At 41.7% G+C, this 25,158-nt stretch overlaps 1 protein-coding gene across 1 annotated transcript; it reads left to right on the forward strand.

Annotated features, from left to right (window-relative positions):
• Positions 1–1,970: 1,970 nt before the first annotated feature.
• On the forward strand, positions 1,971–24,810 carry Olfm4 (olfactomedin 4). Its single transcript, NM_001351947.1, has 5 exons — positions 1,971–2,173; positions 7,843–7,995; positions 13,447–13,659; positions 15,857–16,016; positions 22,788–24,810. Exons 1-5 carry the CDS (start codon positions 1,994–1,996, stop codon positions 23,597–23,599), a joined length of 1,518 nt encoding a protein of 505 aa, NP_001338876.1. The 5' UTR covers positions 1,971–1,993; the 3' UTR covers positions 23,600–24,810.
• Positions 24,811–25,158: the final 348 nt, after the last annotated feature.

The following is a 25,158-nucleotide window of genomic DNA, read 5'->3' on the forward strand; positions in this document are numbered from 1 at the left end:
TGTGTTTAGGGAACAATAAGAGACATATGAGCTTAAAAATAGTTTCTTACTCTTTGAACAGCTAGTCTTGAGTCTACTGTCTCTGGTCTTGTCCTTCACCACAGATTTCCTTTTGAATCATGTTAGGTGGATGATGTTGCTTCTAGCATTGCATCCTTGTTCTTCCAAGGTCTCCTTTAGCTGCTTCCAATCCCATGTTCCATGGACCAGGTATAACATTGGCCTGCGTAGATACTCTCAGATGACTTGACAAAGATGCTTCAGTGTGGGTAGAGGTAAAGGCAACACCATAAGTGTTGAGATCAAGTGAATTCTGAAATTGTGGATACTCCTCTTAGTGGTATGTCCATTCAGTCCCTGTAAGTCAGGGGAAACAGTCCAAGGGGGCTTTGGGGGGGTACTTAAAAATATAGACTTGCTTTTATTTTGCTTCCCCCTACCCCCAATCTCTTCTTTCTTCTTCCCAATCTCCTGCTTGCATTTTTTTCTGTCTACCTCTTGCCCTGAGGATATGAATCACACACTGGGCTCCTCACACCAGCACCATGTTGATTTGGAGAGTTCCCGGAGCTTATGAGGTTAAGCTGTGAAAGAACCCCACAAACCAGGCTCTTCCAAATGCTCCTGGCATGGGCTTAGGATCATCTCAGTCTGCCTTTCTTGTTTCAAAATCTATAACCTTACATAATAATCCGGGCTCTTGGAAATGAAACACAAGACTAGAAGAATTTTGACATTTGTATAGTACTTTAAAGCATCCAAGCAACTTTTAAGAAACCATTTCACCAAATCCTATTAATTTAGGGATTGTTAGAACTATAGAGAGGCAAAATGATATGCCCAAGTCACTGACTCCTGAGTGACAGAGCTAGGTTTTAACATTAAGGCCAATACATTTTTCCCTCTGCAGAGAAGAAAGCCGAGGTTATAAAGGTATACACAATGACCTAGCACAGGGCTAGGTCAACTGGGTAACACAGAAGGCATTCTAGCAACTTTCACTAGTGTGAAAAGTGATATGTGAGTCCTAAATACCTGGCTAGTCCACACAGAGTGGGTAGCAAGGAGGTCAGAGAAATCCTTCTGTTGGACTACTTTGGTTGGGTTGGGAGCACTACCCTGACCTGGAGGAATAATCCATGGGCCATCTGGGTCTCTTATTCGGTTGGGCTACTTCTTTTCCTTTAGAATCACAAAGTGCAGAGTCTTGTTGGATTTCTAGAGAACAAAATCTTGGTAGGGGTGTTGAGAGAACTTGGTATAGAAGGATATAAGGCAAGGAGCAGGCCAGAGCTGACCTGGGCAGCAGGTTCTGAAGAGAAAGTCTTCAGATATCTTAGACGAAAGTTGTAGTGGAAAGAGAGGCCCATTGGACTTGCAAACTTTATATGCCCCAGTACAGGGGAACGTCAGGGCCAAAAAGTGGGAGCGGGTGGGTAGGGGGGTGGGGTGGGAGTGCATAGGGGACTTTTGGGATAGCATTGGAAATGTAAATGAGGAAAATACCTAATTAAAAAAATATTCAGAAAAAAAAATAAAGTGAGCCCATACCACTCTCTCTGGGAAACAGAATTCCTCAAAATGGGAGCAAATACCCAGAAGTCATTTCTAGGAGAAGGACAAAGGTTACTATTTTTTTCCCCCTAGGAGCCTCTAAACTCTATCTCATCTACAAAGGCTACTTTGATTCTGTCTCCTTCAAGGAAGTATCAAGTTAGAAATCAGATATTGGCTTGAAGAAATTTATGTAAGTTAATATTTGTTGGGGGTGGGGAGGGGGGCCTGTATCTAAGGGCAGGCCACAGAGTGGGGCTTGGTGCAAGGTGTGGACAGGACTCAGGTTGCGGATGTCCCGACCCTCCTAGGGTGGGTCACATGTTCCCGTGGCTACTTCCTCTTTCTTCACACGCTGGCCATGGGGAAATCCCCACTGGGAGCTATAAGAAGCCCTGAGACTCTGGGAAGAAGCCAGCATCTTAACTTAGAAGGCACGATGAGTTACAGCCTTCTCTTTCTCCTGGCCCTTCAGTTCTGCCTTGGCTCTGCCTCCCGGACAACTCTGACCTCTGCACATTCCCGGGAATTGACCACACCTCCAACATCACCCCAGGCTACAGCTGCCTGGTTGCCTCCGGGAGGCACTTCTTGGGCAGAAGGTGGGACTGTGTCTCAGGTGAGGGAGTTGCTGAGACTGGGTGAGCTCTGTTCAATTTCCTTCTGCTCACTTTTTGGGGGACCTGAATACAATTTCATGGTTGACTAGACCTGGGCACTTTAAAGGATTTATGACTCTTTCTGTTCACTGGAGATGCCGGGGAAAATGAATTAAAACCCGAGTGAAGTAATTAAATTGTTAGCAGGAGAGACAACAGCCCAGTTTTCTAGCTAATGTGTTTGGGGAAAGGTATGTTCTAAAGAGGTTCTCGACCCAGGGTGACTTGCAGGATCAGTGGTGAGGAGAATCTTAAAATCAGAATCCTTGTTTCTACCCAGCATATGAGTTTATAACTCGGGCATTTAAAAAGTGTCCAGTTGACTTTAATACGCTGTCTGGGATGAGAGAGTCAGGAGAGGGATGCCCAGAGTTGCCACTCCAGTCACTCCAATGGATTTGCTGCTCAGAGGTAGCACACTCTGAGGGAGTGAGACTCTCCAGGCAACATCTGGAGCCTTGACAGTTCCTCTGCACCTAGTTTATAAGGAAGATGGGTGATGGGACCGAGGTCATGGAATGGTCAGTAAAGCACCTTCCACACCAGCACGAGGACCAATGTCTGTGTTTCTAGCACCCACTTAGGAAGCCAGGCGAGGAGGCACTCATCTGCAACCCCAGCACTGGTTGGAGGAGGCAGACACAGGAGGATCCCTAGGGCTTACTTGCCAACCATTCTAGCAAATTGGTGATCTCTGTATTCAGTGATAGATCTTATCTCAAGAAAAATTAAGTGACAAGTAGTAGAGAAAGACATATACTATCTCTACACACACATACATACACATATGCATGCACACATATGCATACACACACAAGCACATATGTACACATACATGCATACATACGTACATTCATTCATAATACATATGTCAGTTATAAGAAGAGGAATTATTAATCTTGGGAAAACAACACTGTATGTGTTCATTTCCCAAGAGAATTCTTTTCAATTTTTTTTTAATATGGAATTTCTGGGACTGTTTCCAGTGCCAAACAACTACAGCAGTAAAATGAACGAATGAAGGGTCCATGTTTCATAGGGATCAGCCTAGAGAGGCTCCCGATGTACAACACTTGGTTTGCCTAATTCTTTGGGGGTGAGAACTCATTGAATTTCCTTTAAAAAAATAAAGAGAGGCATGAAAGAGCTACAGGATGCGGGACAGGAAACAGTTGTCCACTTTACCTCTGGACACACACACACACACACACATATATGTATATGTATATATATATATACACTATTTTTTAATTGGTTATTTTATTTATTTACATTTCAAATGTTATCTCCCTTCTCGGTTTCCCCTTCACAAACCCCCTATCCCATCCCCCTTCCCCTGCTTCTATGAGGGTGCTCCCTCATCCACCTGCCCACTCCTGCCTCCCCACCCTTACATTTCCCTATGCTGGGGCATCAAGCTTTCACAGGACCAAGGGCTTCCCCTCCCATTGATCGCAGATAAGGCTATCCTCTGCTACACACGCAGCTGGAGCCATGGGTCCCTCTATGTGTACTTTTGGTTGGTGATTTAGTCCTTGGGAGCTCTGGCGGGGGGGGGGGGTCTGGTTGGTTGATATTGTTGTTCTTCCTATGGGGTTGCAAACCCCTTCATCTCCTTCAATTCTTCCCCTAACTCCTCCATTGGATTCCCCATGCTCAGCCCAATGGTTGGCTGCATGCATCTGCATCTGTATTGGTCAGGCTTTCTGCAGAAGTCCTACTCTGCAAAACTTCCCAGGTTGGTCTTGCTGAGGGTGACTTGTGCTTGAGTGCTCCTAACTCCTCAAAGTGCCTTCTTTAGAAGTAACTAGGCATTTCATTCAGAGATCCTCTAGCCAGCCACTTTCATGAACTTGTCTGATTGGAAGGGTAAATAGGAAAAGAGGAGAGAGGGGGAGGGGGGTATTTACATTAGTTTCTTTAAAATCTAGGACAATGAAAGTGTGATCAACAAATGGTTTGGATGGGACCCAGAGGAAAAGGGCATCAGTAATGCCCAGTGAATGCCCAATGAATGCCAAGACTAGGTTAATACACAAAGCATCTTATTTAACCCGCAAGAGTTAGGTAAGAGTAAGGGTCCCATTTTAGAGTTAAATATGAGGCTTACTATGGTGAGGGGTCATTGACTTAGAGTCCCCTGGGACATTTTACCTCCCAGATCAATCCATTCATACACTTTAGTTGTTTCATTCAGGTTTTAACTCATTTCAAAGGAGCCTGTTGTGAAAACCATCCCACTGCATGCAGCGTTCTGTGTTTCCAGGGCACAGATGAAAATTGTCTTTAAAAGGGGATCAAGTTTAGAGAATCACAGTCATACCGGCTTCTCAGTAGCCAAAAATCTTATCTTGGGGTACTAAACAATTTCTGGGGACAATCAGAACGGGCTATTTTATTTCTGTTAGATGTGGTTAAGAATTTGTCAAAAAGGTTCACAACCAATCAAAAGCCAGCATTTCCGTGTAACATCATCAACTGCAATAATAGAAAATAAAATATCAGTGAGGAACAGAGGAATTCGAAGTGCCCACTGTCTAGTAAGAAGGCAAATATTTAAAAGTAGGTAAGAACTAGTAGTTAAATTGTACTTAGAGGCTCCAATTTCCTTCCTTGTTTGCTTATCTGCTTGGGGTGAGTGAGTCAGGCATCAACCTCCTTTTATAGTGGACCAGGTGTCAATTCCACTATAAACCTAATTTTCTAGGGCTGGCTGTCAGCTTGATGAGCTTGTTGGAAAGTAGTGGAAAACCCTTTTATAACTGTCATTGAGCAAGTTCCAAACGTATCATTTTCTGTACTTCTGAAAGTGGAGTACTATTATTTTACGTCGTGAATCTTTGTGGGCACTTAGACTTGGCTGCTAATTAGAGCCAATTGCGACCTTAAATCACCAATGTGAGTCACACCGTCTGCTGGAGGGCTCACAATGCCATGCGTGCCTCCAAAGAAGTGGCCGCTTCTTCTCACAGATGTCGGGAAGGCTCCTCAGAGTCACTGGCAGTTTTGGAACCACAATGGTCTGGGTGCCTTTGCCATCAGGGTATGAAGCTGTTGGAAAAGTCCCTAGGGCATTCAGAATGAAAGTGAGCCTGACTGAGCCAGAATTGGTCTTAATCAACTTTTAATTCCAGAGCATGGGGTATTATAGACCTTAGTAACTGTTAACTGAATACATTCCGAGTTCGAACTTTGTAGTACAGTCACTCTTGTGGGGCCCAAAGGGTTCTACTTGCCCTCCACAAGAGGATCATGCATCCTTTCAAAGGCCAAGAGGACAAGCACTTGTCTTTGCATCCCATTCCCACGCTTCACTCATGTAGTTTAAGCATTCACTGAAGAGAGACTCATCACCATTAGCTTCATTGTCTTTGAATTCCAGGAGCAGAAATATCTCTAATGGGAGACACTGATCAAACTTATGGACCGTTTTGATGTCAGCCGAGCACGCTGGGCTGATGATAAGCAGGATGGAGTCCACAGCGGTGGGACAGAGATGTTCAATAGAAGCCAGAGGAATGGCTGTCAGCAAGGCTCATAATTATTTGCGTGTCTTTCAGGTGAACTTCAGGACTGAAAGTTGCTGGCTAGTGGCTTCTAGTTGATTGTCTAGGGACTGTTTGATGATGTCTCCCGTTTCCTGAGCTGACAGGGCTTCTCGGAGAACTCTAGGAATGGTCTACCCTGCCTTGTGAAGCTAATTAACCTCCTCTTGTCAGTGCAATGCAAGATCTCTTCTTTGCTAGATAGTTATTATAATAAGGCATCTCTTCAAAAGCTTGTAAAAGACTTGGCATACCTATGCAAGAGTCTTTCTGTCTTTAGATGGAGTGATAGATCTTAGTCCAAGAGGATCCAGCCTCTCTGATGGACTCCTGGCATGTATTCTCCAGTCCTTATTCATTCTTTGCAAAGACCCTCCCCCTCCCCACTCTAACCCCTTGCTCCATGTGCAGCATAGGCTTGTCCTATGCTTTTTTCCCTGATCCTTATGCTGGAGGGATCTGATTCCACAAGAAAGGTCAATGCCAAGACTTTTCCTGGAATGGAGGGCTGGTAAGGGAACACAGTAAAAGGTAAAGTGATGACAAACAAAGAGACTTGAGCTTGATCTCCCGAACCCGAAATTTAAAAGCCAGATGAGGTAGTGTGAGGTTGTTGTCACAGTGCTGGGGAGGGAGCGTGAGGAGGGTTGCTGAGGCTCACTGGCCAGCAGCTGGGCCTACTTGGTGAGTCCCAGGCCAATGAGAGATTGTCTCAAGAAAAAAGGGAAATGTTGACTACTAAATGCACAGGGTTGTCCTCTGGCTTCCACATGCAGACAGACAGACAGACAGATATAACACACACACACACACACACACACACACACACACACACACACACACACACTTCATTCTAATCATTTTAGAGAAGCCTCAGTTCATTTAAAAACTAGCACAGTCACTACCCTTACGAGTCACTGACGGGTCAAATCTCGATTACAGGAACATCTAATACTGAGAACAAGTTTGTTCATGAAGATCAGTAGGGTAGCTTGTGTGTGGAGCAGATACACTCAGCTGTCACCAGCTGATGTGAACTTTTGAGGCATGGCTAGAATCTCTCCAGACTGACAACTGCTCTCTCCTCTTCAGTTTCATAAAGAGTCCCTTCAGGCTGATGCTCCATAGGTGAGCTTTGGGCTGGCCTTCCGATGAGATCATTAAAAGGCTCAGCCAGTTGGCTGACAAAGCTCACTCTGCAAGGCAATAGTAGTAATGAAAAATGTTAATTGTGCTAGGATCCCCTTGGGGTAGTTCAAAGGGGACAGAAGGAAAACAGAATCTTTCAAACCTGTCACTTTAAAATATGCAGTGGCATCGAAGTGTGAGCCTGAATATCTTAAAGAAACTTCAGATACTTTAATTTTTTTTCTTTGCAAGTGGTAAGCTTAGAGAAATTTGTGAGTGAGATACAAACTCATACACTGCTCAGTTTTTGAGTAAATAGATAGCTTGTTTCCATTTGGAAAAAAATGCAAATTTTATAATTTCCCAGCTGAAGAGGAGAGTTGAATTCTCACTGGATATCTTTACCATGGTCCACAAACCTTCATTTTTTTTTTTATTATAATTGAGAGAAACTGGGCTGGGATTGGAGTAAAAGTGTGTGTGTGTGTGTGTGTGTGTGTGTGTGTGTGTGTGTGTGTGTGCAGACAGTCAGCTCACATAGCTTGCTTACTCCAGAGGATGGTCCATCAGTCAGAGGGTCTCAATTTCATAGAAGAGGATATGAACTAGAGATGTCACATCCTGCAAACAGTAGAACAGATGTGCAAATTTATTAGTCCCTTAAATGTCTCTTGTGTCCCCTCTTTATTCCCTTTCTTTGCACAGAGACAGCAGTGATTTCTTTAAGACTCCTCAAGCATGGGGAATCTTCCTTTTGGTACAAGCTACTGACACAGTGGCTGAACCAATGGGTGGAGATGAGGTTTGGCTTGTTTCTGTGATGTTGTTCATTGATATGTTGGATTCTACTAGTTTGCCTCCAATCACTCTTTTGACAAGCAAATTTCTGTCATTTCTGATGCCTAAAAGGTTCATTTCCCAGCTTATTACTGATGCTCATCTTTTGTTACTTACAGCCACTTTCCAATTTCACTGGGTCTGTGGACAGCCATGGGACCTGCCAGTGTTCTGTTTCCCTGCCGGATACCGCCTTTCCCGCTGACAGAGTGGAGCGCTTAGAGTACACAGCTCACATCCTTTCTCAGAAATTCGAGAGAGAGTTTTCTAAGGTAAGCATTTTCTTTTCAAACAATGAGTTGATTTATAGTAAATCTCTGAGCTCAGGAACTAGTAGAACTCAGGAAGAGAGCAGGATCAAGGTTTAGTCGAAAAACTTACTTCATGAAAAAAAAAATGCTGTTCTTCACACTGTGGGGAAAAAATGGGAAACCCCTCTGGTCCAGCCTGCAGCTTTGATTGCTTGGTGGTTTCTCCTCTTTGGCCTTTTCCCACCTTTCCAGTTTTGATTTGTTTTCTCTCCCCTCTTCTCTGTCCTCTTTGGTTCTAGTCTGTCTTACTTCTCTGCCATATTTTTCTTCAATTCCTATTCCATTTTTTGTTCCCAGTGGTTTCCTATTCACTTTGCCTTAATTCTTCCTCTTGTTCATTCTTCCATAGCTTTCTTATTTTCCCTTTTTGATTCTTTTTATTGTTGTGCTCTTGTTGGTATTCTCTCACCTTTAGATGGTTCTTTCCCTTCTTCCTTCCTTCCTCCTCCTCCTCCTCTTCCTCCTCTTCCTCCTCCTCTGGGTTTTCTTCCTCCTTTCCTTTCTCCTTCAAATCTTCTCTTTCCCATTCTCAATTTACCTTCCTGCTTTTCTTCTTTACCTCTTTGACATTCCTTCCTCCTTTAATGATGCATACATTTAAATCTGTGTAAATCCCCCCTTTCTTCTTTCCCCTCTTTCTTGGGAGTTATTTTTGATTGTCACAAGAGTAACATTTCATTCCACATGTCTCCCATGAAACCAAAAATTATAGGCTTCTTTAGGAATTTGAGTGGAGATTAATAGGTCTCTTGGCCTTGGGGAAAACCCTGGTTAGAACCTTCTGGTTTCTGCTCTGCGCAGCTGCAGGAATTTGTTCTAAAGGGTTTGCCTTTCTCTTAGCCTGTTGGAGCAATGCGACTTGCCATTCCAGTTTCGACCCCATTTCAGCTTTTTGCCACGCTACAAATCAACTGGGAAGGCTCCTGTTTTACGCCCAGGTGAAGTACAGGCTAGAATATAATCACATTATGCATTATTTAATACAACCCCATCAATTTACAAGGAGTTCTGGCTTTACTGCAGCCAAATAAGTTTTCCTTAGCAATTTAAGTATAGCCACTACCTCAACATCCAATGTAGTTATCCTTTAAGACAAAAAATTACGGCAATCCTGAGACCCTGCTTTCAACTTGAATTGGTAGATAAATATTCTAAGTTAAAATGAGTGTCCAGGAAAATGTGTTTGACTACTCCAGGAACCTAGCTTCCCAAGAAATAAAATGTCCTTGAATTAATCAGCAGAAAAGGCACAGCACTAAATTATAAATTCCAGCCATTAATATTCATAGCCTTATTCCAGCATAATCAAGTGGAGATAAGAAGTTATGCATAAAAACATAACAAGTAGAGGAAAATCCTAGGTAAAGACCTTTTTCAGTTGGAGTCATTTACTTTGAAATCGTGGAAGCCCCTGATTTGTATGGCATCTTTGCTGGCAGGAGTGTGAAGGACAGTTTGAAACCTCAAGCCACTTCAGGGAGAGTATGTGGCCTGGCAGGTTTGTGAATGTGGGGCATTTAGTTCCAGTGCCTAAGTGGGCATGACCAGGTGGCACCTGCTTTGCTAATAATTGGAGGAGAATGGGGACAGCATAGGTGAGACAATTTTCAGTTCTGAAGGTGTCAGCAGTTCGTCTGTCTACCCCGACCCCACCACAAATCAAATGGAAGCCTAACAGAGGAGTTTACTATCAGCTGAGGTTTGCAGGGCTGATTTACTATGGTAGATGGCACCAGTTATAACAGTGGTGACCTTCATTGGCATCTGTCCAAGTGCTTCTAGGTATCCCTACTCTTTCAAGCAAGCTTTTAATGGAGATAGGCAGGACTCCTCCCTTCCACTTTAATGACAGAAAACCCAACATTCACATGGGAAAGGGGACTTCCCCCGAGGTCATTCCTCTCTTGGCTACTATATTCAGGTCAGGGTTTTGAGCCTTCAGAATCAAGCCAGATCTTTCCCACCTGTCTAGGCTGTTATTACTCTTCTGAGAAGACCCAAGATATGTACTAGGCCAGTTATGCCTTCAAATCCCGAGCTATCTCTTTAGCTGAGGGCTTCTGGATTTCTGGGTGAATTATTATAGCTGTCTCCAGGCTGTCTTGGAAATCACCATTTATCTAGGAACCTGGGGGAATGCCCATTCTGAGAGGTGAAAGGCTTGAGACTGCCTTCCATTAATTCATTATCTGTCAGTACACAGCGAAGTCAGGAGCTGCCTCTGCAGAAAATACCGAAAGCCTTTTAGATTTTTCCATTCCTTATGACACACCCTGTGTGGCCACACCTAGGAAGGAGATGACATAAAAGGCAGCTCAGGTTTTGTTTGTTTGTTTGTTTTGTTTTCTTTCTCTCAAGGCTCCTAGTCTTTGGGGTAAGTCGTTTAATATGACACATTTGCTAATAGATGCTCATGCATGAGAAGGTTGAGGCAGCCTGGGAGATATTTGAACAACTTATAAACAAACAACATTGATTGAGCAATGCTTTGTGCAGTGGAGTAAAAGTAAATTAAAAGGTCAGATTGAAAAAAACACTGAAATTGCCATTTCTCTATTCATTTCTAGAATTTATAGAGCATCTATTAGTGAGGCCCCTAGTGTACACAATCTCTGGTCTCTAATAATCCTGCAAGCTTGATGTCGTTATCCTTGTTTTGGAAAGTATAGTAAAACTTAAGAGAATTTAAGTGATTTGCCCAGTGGGTACTGAAGTTAGATTTGAGCTCAGGCAGTATTCTTGTACCAAAATACTGCACATTTTGATGATATTTTCAAGGTCAATTAACCTAATTACATTCGCTTTTAAGAATATGTTGGAAATAACAGTATGTTTCAAAGTCCATTTACTTATATCAAGTGATCTGGCTACAGTTATCAACATGGGTTTTGGGGAGCCAATAGACCTATGAACCAGGCTAATTATTTAGCCAGATAATCAGCCATATTATCTCTTTATTTATGACAAGGCCACATTAATTGTAAGAAACAACAGCAGCATCTCAAAATAGACTCCAAATAAACCATATATACATATATGTGTATGTATGTATCCATGACATAGTTAAGTGGATACCAATAAAATAAAATGATGAATCTTAGTCTGGTGATTTGAAGGCAAGTGTGGTGAATGTTCTCAGGCTTACACTTGGCTGTAGTGATGAAATTGGGGCAAAGATGTTGCTCCAGCTATGTGTCTTCTCCATATTAGACCCATATCTCTGTTAGCACATTTTACAGCAGCCCTGGCCTGTAAATGCCAGTAGTAGCACTTGACCAGTCCTCAATGTGACAACCAAAATGTCTTTAGACATGACAAGTATCCTCTTGAGACAAACTCCCCACTTGGGCCTCCTCTCTCTGCTCAGAACAAGGATTCTAAATCCAGGAGGGAGAAATGTGCTAAAGATGCTACATGCCAGTGGTTTGGGGCTGGACTCATCACTGGGTAGCTGGCCTGCTGTTACTGAGCCGAGACTATTCAGGACAAATCCTCAGGTTCTCAGAGCTGCCTGAGCCATCTCCATGCACAAAGTCTATACAAACTGCACATTTCATGTGTGAAATCTTTCTGGCCCATCTTCAGATTTTCTCCTGCCCACCATAATTGTGGATAATTCCAGTTTTTCCTGAATACCACTCAGCTCTTCTCCAAATGTCAGCAGAAAGGATTGCCCTTCAACACTTTCTGGCAGACTAAGAGAGACCTTTTGTTTTACATTTGAATTTAAGGAAAGCCCAGCACAAATTCTCAGAGGCCACAAACTCTAGGCCATGCCTTGGGTTTCTGTGAGAATGGGGGTTGGGTGGGGTGGGGTGGCTGAGGGACCGCATTCTATTTAGCAGAGATGACTGTTGCATCGCTCATTTGCTCAGAGCAGGAGCTGTAATGTGCCACCAAAGTGTTCCAGGAAAGCTGAGGCTGTTTCATTTGTTCCAAGAGCTGGCGAGGCCAAATGCCACCAAGCTCATTCATTTCTCAAACTTCCATTTCCGCACTGGATCGCTACATTATTACATTTTTACCACAGGCAAGGTTCTGTGACCATTTTTTTTAAAAGAAGTTGAAACCTGAAGACCTTATGTCAGTGCTTATTTTTGGGGGGTCCTGGGAGGGGAGCTTGTTTGTTATATGCACCTCCCATGCTTTAAAAAACTACCTACATACACAACCATATCATGATTCCTATCAGCCACTGAGTAATGGAGTGTCTGATGGCAGCGAACATCGCTTGCCTGAGGAGATACAGTAGTTGTGCCAAGGGCTGCAGTTCCAAAGTTCATTAGACACCTCTTTTCCTGAGGCCCTAGCTCTGAAGGTCCATGGCCTATGAGTCTATTCTAATTTTCATGGTGAGGTTAAGTGGAAGGGTTACAATGACAGGAGTTAGGGCTGCCTTTGTCATTAGAGAGACCACGGGTCAACATCTGTCTGAATTCATCCAGGCACTTGACATCAGTGCAGTTTGGGGAGAAGTATTACTTATGCTCACATTTTAAAAAAGAAACTGAAAGCAGCAACTTTTTAATGAGCAGGTCTTTGAAAAAGCCATGACATTTCTTTTAGAGATCACATACCAAGAAAAGTGTCCCTGACTGTTTATTGAAATATCCTTTTGGAGATTCCAATTATACACTCAACCACCAAGGGAATTTTTGGAACCTTAACTTAATGATCAGACATTCAAATGTATGCAACAAATGTGTAATTTAAAGGTCTGATTGCAATAATCAGTTCTTAGAATAAATGTGAGCTCACTTAATGAAATGTGCATTCTGCAGTTGTGCCTACACTCACAAACTGTATAGAAAATTGGGTCCTTATCCTTCTTTGTAAAAGGCAGAGGGGCTCAAAATTCTTGGCACATGATTCACAAAGGAATGATTCTACTCAGTGCATTTCTTCTCTTCTAGAAAATACTGAGACTTAGAGAGAGCAATGGCTCTAAACTAAAGGCTGGTAGAGGTAGTGATTGTCCCCAAAGTACATTTAGTAATGTCTTGAGACACTTTTTGATTGTCATAACTGGGAGCAACTGAATATCCTACAAGGTACTGTATAGAACCCCACAAGAAAAAGACTTGCTCGAAATGTCAATAGCACCAAAGCTGAGAAACTCTGATTTTGAGCAAATGAGCTGAGAAGAGAGATGATCCCAACTGGTTCAGTCTAGTGAGCTAACATCCTCAGGCTTTGAAATGGAGATTAAAATATACATACGGATTATTTTCAGTATACGTGAGACCAAACGCCTCTGTAATGTGGTATTTTTAGTTTGCATTTGGATAAAAAAAAAATGCATTCTTCTGCAGCGACTGACAAGGATCAAATAACCTTCACATCTTTCGTAGTAGAGGAAGTCTACCTGATATCACTCTGTGAGTTGACATAAGCTTTTTGTTTCTCCTCTAGGTGAAGGAGTATGTCCAGCTAATAAGTGTGTATGAGAAGAGGCTCCTGAACCTGACGGTCCGAGTAGAGGTCATGGAGAAGGACAGCATCTCTTACACAGAACTGGACTTTGAGTTGATCAAGCTGGAAGTGAAGGAGATGCAAAAACTGGTCTTACAGCTGAAGAAGAATTTTGTTGGAAGTACACATATTATTGACATGCTCGAAGTGGAGGTAAGGAATGATTGATCTCTTAGTATATCAAGAACGTATTTTGGGGCTGGGAGTGGTGGCACATTCCTTTAACCCCAGCACTTGTGGGGCCGAGGAAGGCAGATCTTTGTGTGTTCAAGGCTAGCCTGGCCTACAGAGAGTTTTCCAGGACAGCCAAAGTTGTTACACAGAGAAACTCTGTCTTAAAACAAACAAACAAACAAACAAACAAACAAAAATAAAAAATTTTCATTCAGTAACTTAACAAGTGCCTTGACCTGGATGGGCTATCTCTTTCCTCAACCCTAATTCTGCTACTGTCTCAGGACCATGAGGTCTATCCATGTTCTGTTTTTGATGGCTGCCTATTCTTACAAAATAAGTTAAGTGTATTGGGAACATATTGACTGAGAAGAGGATATCGGACACCAAGAATTCTGCCTCAGAACTAAATGACCTTTCTGGTTTATGGAAAGTGGTACCATAAATCTTAATGACTTGTCTTTGGCCACTTGAAGTCAGGCATCTTCTCTGTCCTGGATTTATCTTCATGAGGCTAGAAACACAGTTTCCCTGATTGTGGGTATCTTCCCTTTTTGAATGACCACCTATTTCTCTTAGAGTTATTCTCCACATACTGAAATTTCTTGTGCATCAGGCCTTATGTAGATCTGTTTGGAGTTGTTTTGTACAAGGTAATAGATATGAATCAATTCCTAGTCTTCTGCATGCAGCAGTCCAGCTGGAATTGTGTAATTTGTTGAAGGTGCTGTCTTTTCTTCAGTGTGCATTTTCTGCCTTTTTGTCGAAAGTCAGGTGTCCACTGATGTGTGTGGAGTTATATCTCACCCTCAATTCTATTACATTGATCCATGTGTCTGTTTTTAATGCCAGTGCCATACTGATTTTTTTTTTTATTACTATGGCTCTGTAGTACAGCTTGAAATGTGGGATGGTGATTTGTCCAACACAGCATTAAAACAGCTCTGGATGGCATATTGCTATACCCATAGATCAGTGCATCACTCAACACTCAGCAACGAAGCTTCTTCTTGAAATAGATGGTAATTAACATAGAGACTGACAGCCGTACAATGTGCAGAAATTGAAAGACTCTGGAGTATTCAGTTCTGAATAGGATGTGGTTACCACACCAACCTCAATGCTCAGGGACCTACCCAGAAAGAGGGGGCACAAAGATGATAAGAGCCAGAGGTGGTGGACTATTTTAAGAAAACAACATTCTCCAGGTACAACAGAGCAGACACCCAACAAACTCACAAAGGCTGACGGCATGCATACAGTGTGTGCAAGCTCAAGGAAGATGAAAACCTGAGCATGAGGGAGGGGCGTTGGGCACAAAGTCCCACCCCTAGCCCAGAAGCTATTGGTAAATGATAGCTCCTAAATTAGTCTTCTTTAATTGAATGATGCTGGGTACATCAACCACACTGCAGAGTAACCCTGTGCTCAGGAGTAGATTGACAGCATAAATCGGGCTCCATGTTTTTAGTTGCCTTTCTCCCTTTATTTTCATTCTTTAGGAGAAGGAAAGAGCGTGAAGTTGAACCAGTGTGCAGGGGGAGGATCAGGGAGGATTTGGGGGAGGGGAAGAATAGGATAAAATATATTGTGTAAAATTCTCAATGAACATACTGAAAAATAAAGCATTTGGGAATTAAGCCAAAAAGTATTTCTTGTGAATATGTTTTAGCAAAGTCTTTTAAGATCTATGGATAAGATTATCATATTAATGTTATGGTTGGGTAATTTACATCAACCAGCATTTACCAGCACAGTCATGACACGGCCTATAATTGAGAATTCTAGTTACATGTTTTAGAATTTACATTTTTTCCCTAGCCCTCACCATTCATTAGAAACTTAATTATAATACAACATGAGTAAACACGAGTTTATAGGGGAAGGTTATTAGAAATGAACTTTAATGGACATTTGTGAATGCCTGGAGTGAGCCTGTGCTCTATTATTAAAGCTGTTAAAATCTTTGCCATTTTCTTCTTGTCACACACATTGCCTGAGATGTGACAGGCGTTCAGTCTAAACCATAAAATGTATTCTTCCAAATGAAACCATTCAGAAGAATCTCTGGTGTATTCTGTAGCAATGTTTCACTAAATGACAAATTCAGCCCCAGAATGTTTATGAAAGAAATTGCACAATAATATAAAGTCACTCTGAATTTTTATTTCTTTAGATAAGGAATATGACCCTCTTGGTAGAGAAGCTGGAGTCTCTAGACCAAAACAATGTCCTTAGCATTCGCCGCCAGATCTTGGCTCTGAAGACCAAGCTGAAAGAATGTGAGGCCTCCAAAAGTGACCTTGTGCCTGCCACACCCCCTCCTCCTGCTCCTGGTAAGCCTGCTCTGTATCTGTTTTTAACCAAGGGAGACCCCATAATGAGCCTTGATTTGGGGTGGAGTGGGGTGGGAATTATAGTAATGGAGGTAGCAGGGCATTTTTGCAGTTCTGAGTTTATTCTTCCACACTTTAAATTCTCCCACTTTCAACTGGTTTTATTAACAGTATTCTGGGTTTCCCAGAGGAAGAGCATGGTAAGTGTTTTGTAAACAAAGCCCACTAGCTACACATAATTCCTTTTGCACTGGCCTAGCAGGAAAGCTGTTAGGGTAAGAGCTATGGAACTGGGGATGGTTGAGCATCCAGAATCTTTAAGTGGTATTGCCTTTTGGTAGATGATAAGGGCCGATTGGCTCAGTTAGGCACAGGTTGGGTGTGTGCCTTTGTTTTTCTGCTATTCCTCTCTTTTTGCCCTCCCTTTCACACTCCCCTGCACTTCACACACCTCTGATGTGCATGCTGGGGGTGCCTGCTACATTCTGAGTCCTGGAAGTCACTGAGAATTAAAGGGAGTGTGGTCTCACGTGCTATGGGCATGCCTTGCTGCCCATCAAACAGGAAAGGATCTCGTTCTCTCCCAGGTTCCCCAGGTTAACTCTGGAACAATAAGTGTGTGTGGGAGGGAGGGGTGGGGGCAGAGCAGGCAGGTACTTAAATTCATCGGTGAATGGAAACAGTGGAGTGGCAGCTCAGAGAGAATAGCTTTGGAATCCTCGACTTTACCAGCTCTGTGGCTGCAGAGAAAAGATCCTTTATCTTACTTGTGAAATGGGAGAATAATTGTGCTCACCTTATAGGGTTGCTATGGGGATTAATGAGACAGTGCTCGGGAAGCTCGGGGCTCTGTAATCAGCATCCACACACCGGCAATGGATATTATTAGTAATCATGATAATTGAAGTGAAAACCTGGCTTTGAACAGAGAAAGGGCTAAATCCTGGTACACTGAAGGAGCTTCTGCCAGGCTATCACTCACATCCTTCAGCCCATTCCCTTAGAGAGACCACGCCAAAGGAACTTCTCTCAGGGTCTTAAGCATTTGAGCCTGAATGGTAACTATTGCTTGTCATCAAATTGTGAAGCCCTTGTTGTGTTTTTGGATTCTAATTCTCATAAGCCCTTTCCTTCGCACTGTATATTTCTGGATCTCGCCAATGCAACTCATTTCTTTAAGGCTTCAATCAGCTAGGACTATAGTTATAAAAGCCTTTTGGTCTTGTTCAGTGGACATGTCTCTCCAATTGTTGTTAGAGGTCTGTTCTAATCTGACTTACAGAGGGCATTTAGGTGAGGACCGTGTTCTGTCTTCAGAGACAAACTAAAGCTGAATAGGTCTGAGATCAGTGTTATAAACATGTCAGAAGTGGGAGCTGGTTCTGTTGGGCCAGACAGCTCTTTAAGGCGGGAGTCAAAGCAGTGTCATGACCTCTGATAAAGATGAGCAGGCAGGCCCCAGCAAATATCTCTCTTGTAATAGATTTTCCTGGCACTGGTTTCTGGAACTGAGGCGATTTTAAAGAAAGAATGAGTAACTGGGGCCCTCTAACTTAGTTTTCTGATGTCCCAGTGGAGGGGCTTGAGTCTGAAGGATGCAGCTTTTCTTGAAGGCACACCTGCAGTAAGTGACAGAGTCCATGCTGCAACACGTATTCTGTCCCTGGTCAGGTGTCAATCATGTAGGGGTGGCATTGACGAAGAAAAATCCATTGCTTAGCATTTAGGGAAGAAAGCAAATGGGCCTTTTGAGTGAGTTTCCTTAGAAATATTTCCAGAACTTTCCCTTGGGCCTTTACATTTAGACTTCTGTGAACTATTTCAGCCCAGCTGTGTTGTTTAAGCAAAGTGAACCCAGCCTTCCACTCACTTTTGCACAACCTTGGCTGCACCTGGACCCCTGCCAAGTCACTTGGCCCTTCTACAGCTTTGTTCATATTATATTTATGATGTTTATATTAAGCTGAATTTTGTCATGTTTTTAAATCAATTTCTTTCACTTGCTCTCCTCATGTTTGGATTGGTTGATAATGCAGAATTGGAAAATCCCCAGGCACCACAAAGTTGTGAGCCTGTGGAGACTTTAATTAAAGTTCCTCACTATTATGGGACTTTAAAAATCTGGCCTGTCTGCTTTTTTTTTTTTTCCTGCAGAGTTGCATAGAACAACAACAAAAAAGGCTGTATGCAGGCATCTCAGCTCTAAAATAACTTTACACTCTCTTGGCTCCCTTGCAGCTGTAGTGGGCTAAACTAGTGATCAGCTTGAACCCGGTATATGTCAGTTGTAATAAAATGCAATGTATGCAGTGTGTGTGTGTTTGTGTATATGTGTTCGTGTGTGTGTGTGTATGTGTGTGTGTGTGTGAGAGAGAGAGAGAGAGAGAGAGAGAGAGAGAGAGAGGTATGTGTGTGCATTTGCATGTGTGTGGGTATGTGTGTGTTGCTGCAAAAACATCTTTTCCTACATCATTTGACAGAACTTTCTAACTTAAAATAACTGTTCTTATATTTATGGGCCCCTTCCCCAACAACTGACTCCATTCTATTTTTTTCCCTCTGAATCTAAATGACAGCACCGTATTGAAATATATTCTTGAAATATATATATATACATATATATATATATATATATATATATATATATATATATATATATAGTGAGAATTCTCAGGGGTCACATTGTTATGTGAGGACCTTGGGCTTTGTAGGTCCACAGAAGGTACATAAGTAAATGGTGGGTGAGTGGATGAGACATAGAAGACTCTAGAAAGAGGCAGGCTAAGTTTCTAAGCTTAGAGATGCTGGGTTGTGTTGGAAGTACATCCAGTGACTCAGAATCAGTTTATTATCATTTTCCTTACAATTATAACCATTTTGCTCACCTAATTCCTTGGTTGTTTTGAAATGTTTTGAGACAGGGTTTCACTCTGTAGCCTAGGTTTGCCTGACATTCATGTCAAGCCTATATTCTAAGGCTTCTAAGTATGGGGCTTAAAAGTGTGAGCCACTATACCTGGCTTAATCACCTGATTGTTACAAGCTAACCATATTTTCTCTAGTCTTAGTACATAAGACAGCATAGTTGATCGGGTGAGACTCTGCACTGACAGACCTGCAATTAAGCATTCACTGTAGGCATACCATGTTTGGCTTGGAAAATCCACTCTATTAGTTTAAAAAGTTTGCCTAGCCACATTTCAAGGCTCAGGACCAGAGCAGGCGCTAATGGATTGCATGATGAAGAGAATACCTTTGCATAGAGAATTCATTGCTCCACATTCTGTAAATACATCAGATGTGTAGCAGCCTGGATGTCTAGTGTTTTATCAATGAGAGGTTGGGTTTAATGATTTGATTATTCCTTTATGTGGTAGGCCCTCTTATGTTTGCTAGGACTATCAGAAGGGGTGAAGAAACACCTAGAAGCCACTATCTAGGAAAGAGCCATGTAAACGAGAGTCTATGCCCTGATGTGATTATAATGAAGGTGGCTATACTGGATGGAGTCGCATTTACAAGCCTTATCCCTGTTCTTCCTAACAGTCCTGCAGGGTAGGCATTGCTTATTTGACTTAAGGAAACTGAGTCTAAGACCGTTAAGCAACTGAAGAGTGGAGTCAGGATTTAGACTGGAGCCTGTCTGCTAATAGCTACTCTGTGCTAGGCTGGTGTGTGTCCATAGCTGCTCTAACAAGGGGGTGTCACTGTGGTGTCTGGAACAACAAGGCAGTTCCAACAAGGCATCCACCTGATCAGCTCTTAGTTAGCTTTGCTTCCTTGCTCACAGAGCAGCTGGAAGTATCCTCTGGATCCTGAACTTTTGGTGCTTTTCTCTTTTCCACCAGCACACGCAAAATGTTTCATTGGCCCTTGGTAGTTCTTGGATCATGGGCTGGACACTTGATTGTTGCCAAAGGGTCCTGATGAAGTTGGGAAGGGAAATGAGCAATAAAGGGAGTAGAATATATCTAGCATCTTGACATGAAGGCAAGAGTAGAGAAGGGTGTGAAATAAAGCTGAGCCAAGCAAATAGGCTTAGGATATAGCCTTGGGTGGAAGATCCAAATAAAAAGGATACAGGAGGGTGGCACTCTGCTGAGAGTTGGCTCCAAGATGGTCATCAGTTTGGATAGTTTCCTTAAGGTTTATTTCTGGCCATTGGGGAAGCCCTCCACCCTTTGTCCCCCTGACTTGTCACTGCTGAAGCCACAGTTGCAGTTGTGTCAGTAACAGTTGCCCCCCTTCAGTTCCTATTTCTACTTCCTTTTGTCAAGATCCAGGGCACTAAAAATATCTCAAGGGGGGAGGAGACAGAAGGGAAGTAATGAAACAGATTAGATGAGTATTTGGGAATGATTGGGAGATGAGGGGGAAAAATGGAAGCATCATTTAAGTTTAATCTTTGTAACATGCACAATTTAAATTTCTGGTCAACTTAAGAAATGATAGACCTATTATCAGTAGGAACACTATTAGTACTATATTTGAAGTAGAATTATTGTTTTAGCGATGGAACTATTGCTGTAATTTTAGCAGAATTAATAGTGGATTTTGGTTCCTTTATATCTAAAGATTTTACATCGGAGACAGGCTGGTCTATCTTTAAACCCCTAATAATATGAGGATAAGTTATATGCATCATCAACTTTTCTGAAATATTGTGTTACTGTTGGTTTGGGATATTTTCTTTCCAGGAAAGTCAGGTTCAATGAAGCAAGCAACCCTTAAGTCTTCCAACCTGAAAGAAGAGAAGTGACTTTGATTTCCTCGCTGTGAAATGTAGTTGCATAAATAAGCTCTCTTCTAGGTATTTTATGCAGAAAATCCAGCCTTAGCCTATGGAAATGGGAACAGTTTTTGTTATCGTTAAGCTGAACACACTGCTAACTTTATTTTAATAATTTATGCGTTGTTTCATAAACAAAGGCAAACAAGCATTCATCTGAGGGATCACTTTTAGGGGAAGAAATAATAATTTATAATTTTATTTATTATTTCTTTAGCAGAGAACAGTCTCTTGGCTGAACACACGTTGCTTTTTTATTTATGAAATGGTGCATGCATTATTAAAATAAACCTGTGACTGTGTTCTGCTTAATGATATGCAAAATTATTTGAGGTTGGGTACAGTGTGGTTTTATTTCTCTACCTGTTGTATGGTTGGCTGGCTTTCCCACCAACTGTGGATTTATGAGAGCATTTAAGGAGCACGTATTTAATTCTGAGACTGAAAAGTCCCAGCAGATTGGAAAAATAAAAGCAGGATTTCTAGTAATGGTTTCACCTCCCAGCAGTCCTTGAGTAAGGGAGGGGGAGAGAGCAAAGCATTTAGCAAGGAGAGGAATGGGTCTTTCCCTCTTGGACCCAGGCTGTCACTTGGTTCCCCTTAATTCCTGGTGCTAGTATCAGGCAGTTCAGAGCAACTTTGCTTTTGGCTCTAGTTCATGCCTGTGCCCTCCATGGCTCTGTGTTTCCTCCTGGGCACTTAGAGCCAGAAAGAGCGTTCATGTTCTGCTCTCTCTTTCTCCTTCCTTCCTTCCTTCCTTCCTTCCTTCCTTCCTTCCTTCCTTCCTTCTTTCCTTCCTTCCTTTTCCCTCCATAATTGGAGCAGCAAACAAGGAAAATGACCTCAAATGTACCAAACATTAGATATTTTCATTGTTATCCAATAAAGTATCTTACTATGTTTTAAAGACCAATATTTGTTATAACACCAGTTAATGTGTGTCCAGTTCTTTGGATAGATGTTATGAAGATGCTGGAGAAATCATATATATATATATCACAAACCCTTTTGGTTGGCAGGCATTTTGGAGAGTATACAAATAAATGACCAGTTGCCCACTGGGTTAACTTATCCAAGGGTTACATGGAATGAAGATTCAATAGATCAGTGCATCTGGTGCCATGTGTTTGTACACATGTTTGTACAATGGCTGTGTCAGAATGGGAAGGATGAAATACTTGCCTGCCATTCTATGGGGGCAGTAGCACATGGGTTATGAAGAGCAGGGCTCATCTAAAGCTCTGAGGAAAGATGGTCAGCAAATGACTTAGGTGATGGGATGTCCATTGCTAAATGACTCTGTAGCTTCTCAAGGCTGAAATCCCATTCTCATAGGACTATCTGTTTGGACGTATCAGATGCTGTATTTAAAAAAACAACTTCTTTTCTTTTCTTTTCTTTTCTTTTCTTTCTTTCTTTCTTTCTTTCTTTCTTTCTTTCTTTCTTCCCTTCTTCTCCTCCTCCTCCTCCTCGGTGTCCCAGGAAAGGCAGGAAGACTCCCCCTAGGATTATCTTTCATTAATCATAGTTTTTCCTAGGGCTGACCCTGATAAGTAGGGCTTTATGAGGAAAGAATGTGTTCCTAGAATGATATTACTTTCTCAATTTTGCTACAGAAAATTAAGATACTTGAAAAATGCGATCTGGGAGAAGAAAATGTACACAATATCAACTTTCCCCCCTTATTTCTGAGATATCAAACTTTAAAATGTGGCTTTATGGAATTCTATTACATCCATTTTCCAATTTGAAAACCTACTGATGAAAACATGAGGCAGTTTTCATACTACATGCACAGATCTCTACCTCTGGCAGTAGGCTCACACTGAGACAGAAACAAAGGGTGGCTCTTCTCCTCTAGAAAATGACTGTTATTGAACTATGGCGGGAAAAGTTTTGAGGATTGATTTTGGTTCTTAGGATATTAAATTGTTTAATCACCCATTTTCTCTAAGAATGTCTTTTCTTTTTTTCTTTTATAGGAAGCTGTAGTCATGGTGGCGTGGTGAACATCAGCGCTCCTTCTGTGATTCAGCTCAACTGGCTGGGGTTTAGTTATAAATATGGTGCCTGGGGCCGAGATTACTCTCCTCAGCATCCAGAGAGAACCCTGTACTGGGTGGCACCTTTGAATACAGATGCAAGGGCTCTAGAGTATTACAGACTTTACGACTCATTGGACAATTTGTTAATCTATTCCCACTTCCGAGACTATCGGATTCGCTATGGCCAAGGAGGTGGTACAGTAGCATTCAACAACAACCTGTATGTGAATTGGTACAATGGGGGGAACATTGCCAAAATTAATCTAACTACCAATGTAGTTGATGTGAATCGGCCCCTCCCTCTGGCTGCCTACAATAATCGCTTCTCATATGCTAATGTGAATTGGCAAGACATTGACCTTGCTGTGGATGAGCAAGCACTGTGGGCAATTTATGCAACTGAGGCCAGCACTGGTAACATAGTGATTAGTAAACTCAATGACACCACTCTTGAGGTGATAAGCACTTGGGTTACCAAGCAGTACAAGCCATCTGTTTCGAATGCCTTCATGGTATGTGGAGTTCTTTATGCTACTCGCACTTTGAACACCAAAACAGAAGAGATCTTTTACTATTATGACACAAACACAGAGAGGGAAGGCAACCTAGGCATCACAATGAGAAAGATGCAGGAAAGAATTCAGAGCATCAATTACCATCCCTTTGACCAAAAACTTTATGTCTATAATGATGGTTATCTTCTGAACTATGATCTTGTCTTCTTACAGACGCCCAGGCAACCTGTCTAAGTGTTAGGGTGAAGGAGGAATGAAATGTTTGATGGCAATTTTCTTCTCTACATATTTAGACAGCTTCAGGGAAGTCTAGGAGTGTGTTTCTTTAGTCATGATGTTAGTAGAGATAGTTTTATCACAATAGAGACCTAGGCTATTTGTCTCAGTTTGATTTCTCTTGGGAATTATCATCCTCTTTGGATAGATTTAACAAATGAAATAAGGTCTTTGCAAGTAAAGTTCTCAGCGGCTAGGGGTGCTATGAGCCTAATAAAGTTTCTAGTGAGGTAAAGTCTAGAAGATAAAGAACTTAAGGGGTACTTAGTATGAATTCTGGGAATTCTTTCTCTTAGAAAATTTGCATGGTGACCCACCACATAGAACCATTGAGTTGTGCATGACAGAAAGGACGCTGGGGCTTAATTAGGTAGATCAACATCAGGAGGTGGACATGAGAGCAAATATTTAGCTTTGTTTTCCTCCTGGCTCCTGAAACCTGTGTATAGCAGATAGGTAAATTTGGCATCTTAAATGATATCTCTCAGACATTTTGAGTTTTCTGCAGAATGGACCTACTTTATGTTAAGTTGCACAGTGCAAATATGTCCTGGAAGGGTTTTCAGATGATATACTTGGGTTTTCTTTTCTCTCATTCTTCACCTACACAATTCAGTAGACCCCTTTACCTCATAATTCAGGTCCCAGGGCAACCATAAGATTAGAAACAGACTTAACAACCAGTCACATTTCTTTACTGCTTATGTGTTTTTCTTAGACATTAACTAGTTTTTTTTTTTATGGGTCAGATATAAAATCAATGAACTTTCTCTTGTATTTTCCTGCAATTTTGGTTTATGTAATTACAAGACTGTAAAAAAATACCAGTTGTTAGTGATGTTGCTGGTTGCATTTCTAGCTATATAATAAAGATCGTGAAATAAATTGTACCAGTTGTTTCATATAGTTTCTCTCTTTAATCCTGGAATTTGCAAGAAAGTGAAAATTTTTTATATGTAAAACTTTATATATAAAAATAATGTAGGAAATCACCTTGTAGTATCAGCTTAATCAGGGCACCGCTTGAGAGCATGCTAGGTGCAGATCCTCTGGTGGCTTTGAATGGCTCTATCACATGGTCTTGGTTATTTTCCATTGATGTTCAAATCCTAATCTTTAAATTCTGTCTTTCTATTTTTTAAAAATAAACTACTAAAGAGTGAACTGAACTAAAGATTTTCATTTTATTTACCATTTTTAATTTTAAAAGGAGACAGACAGAGAAACACCCGACTTAATAGAGTGATCATATCCCTGCTATGGGGTATGAACAAGGCCTATCACCTAAACATTTGAGGTCAGGAGTGTACACACTAGCAGAAAATATCAATAACTTTTAGAAGAGCCCAAAGTTGGATGGATTTTTAGTGTTCATTTCCCTTTGAAACCTACTCTTTCTGGCAGCTTTTATCGTATGAGTCTACTCTTTTCTCTTTGGGGGTATGACCTCATGGGCTTATTAATTTGCATGACTGACCTGATTATTTTCAATGCAAGTCCATATGTGTGTGGCTTAT

The sequence above is a fragment of the Mus musculus genome, chromosome 14, assembly GCF_000001635.26.
Source record: "Mus musculus strain C57BL/6J chromosome 14, GRCm38.p6 C57BL/6J".
Taxonomy (NCBI): Eukaryota; Metazoa; Chordata; class Mammalia; order Rodentia; family Muridae; genus Mus; species Mus musculus.

Bases quoted from the DNA above. Each gene is read 5' to 3' on its own strand.
- Olfm4 (NM_001351947.1), top strand. From the start codon at position 1,994: ATGAGTTACAGCCTTCTCTTTCTCCTGGCCCTTCAGTTCTGCCTTGGC. The intron at 2,174-7,842 runs GTGAGGGAGTTG...TGTTACTTACAG, and splicing joins AAGGTGGGACTGTGTCTCAG to CCACTTTCCAATTTCACTGG. The intron at 7,996-13,446 runs GTAAGCATTTTC...TTTCTCCTCTAG, and splicing joins TCGAGAGAGAGTTTTCTAAG to GTGAAGGAGTATGTCCAGCT.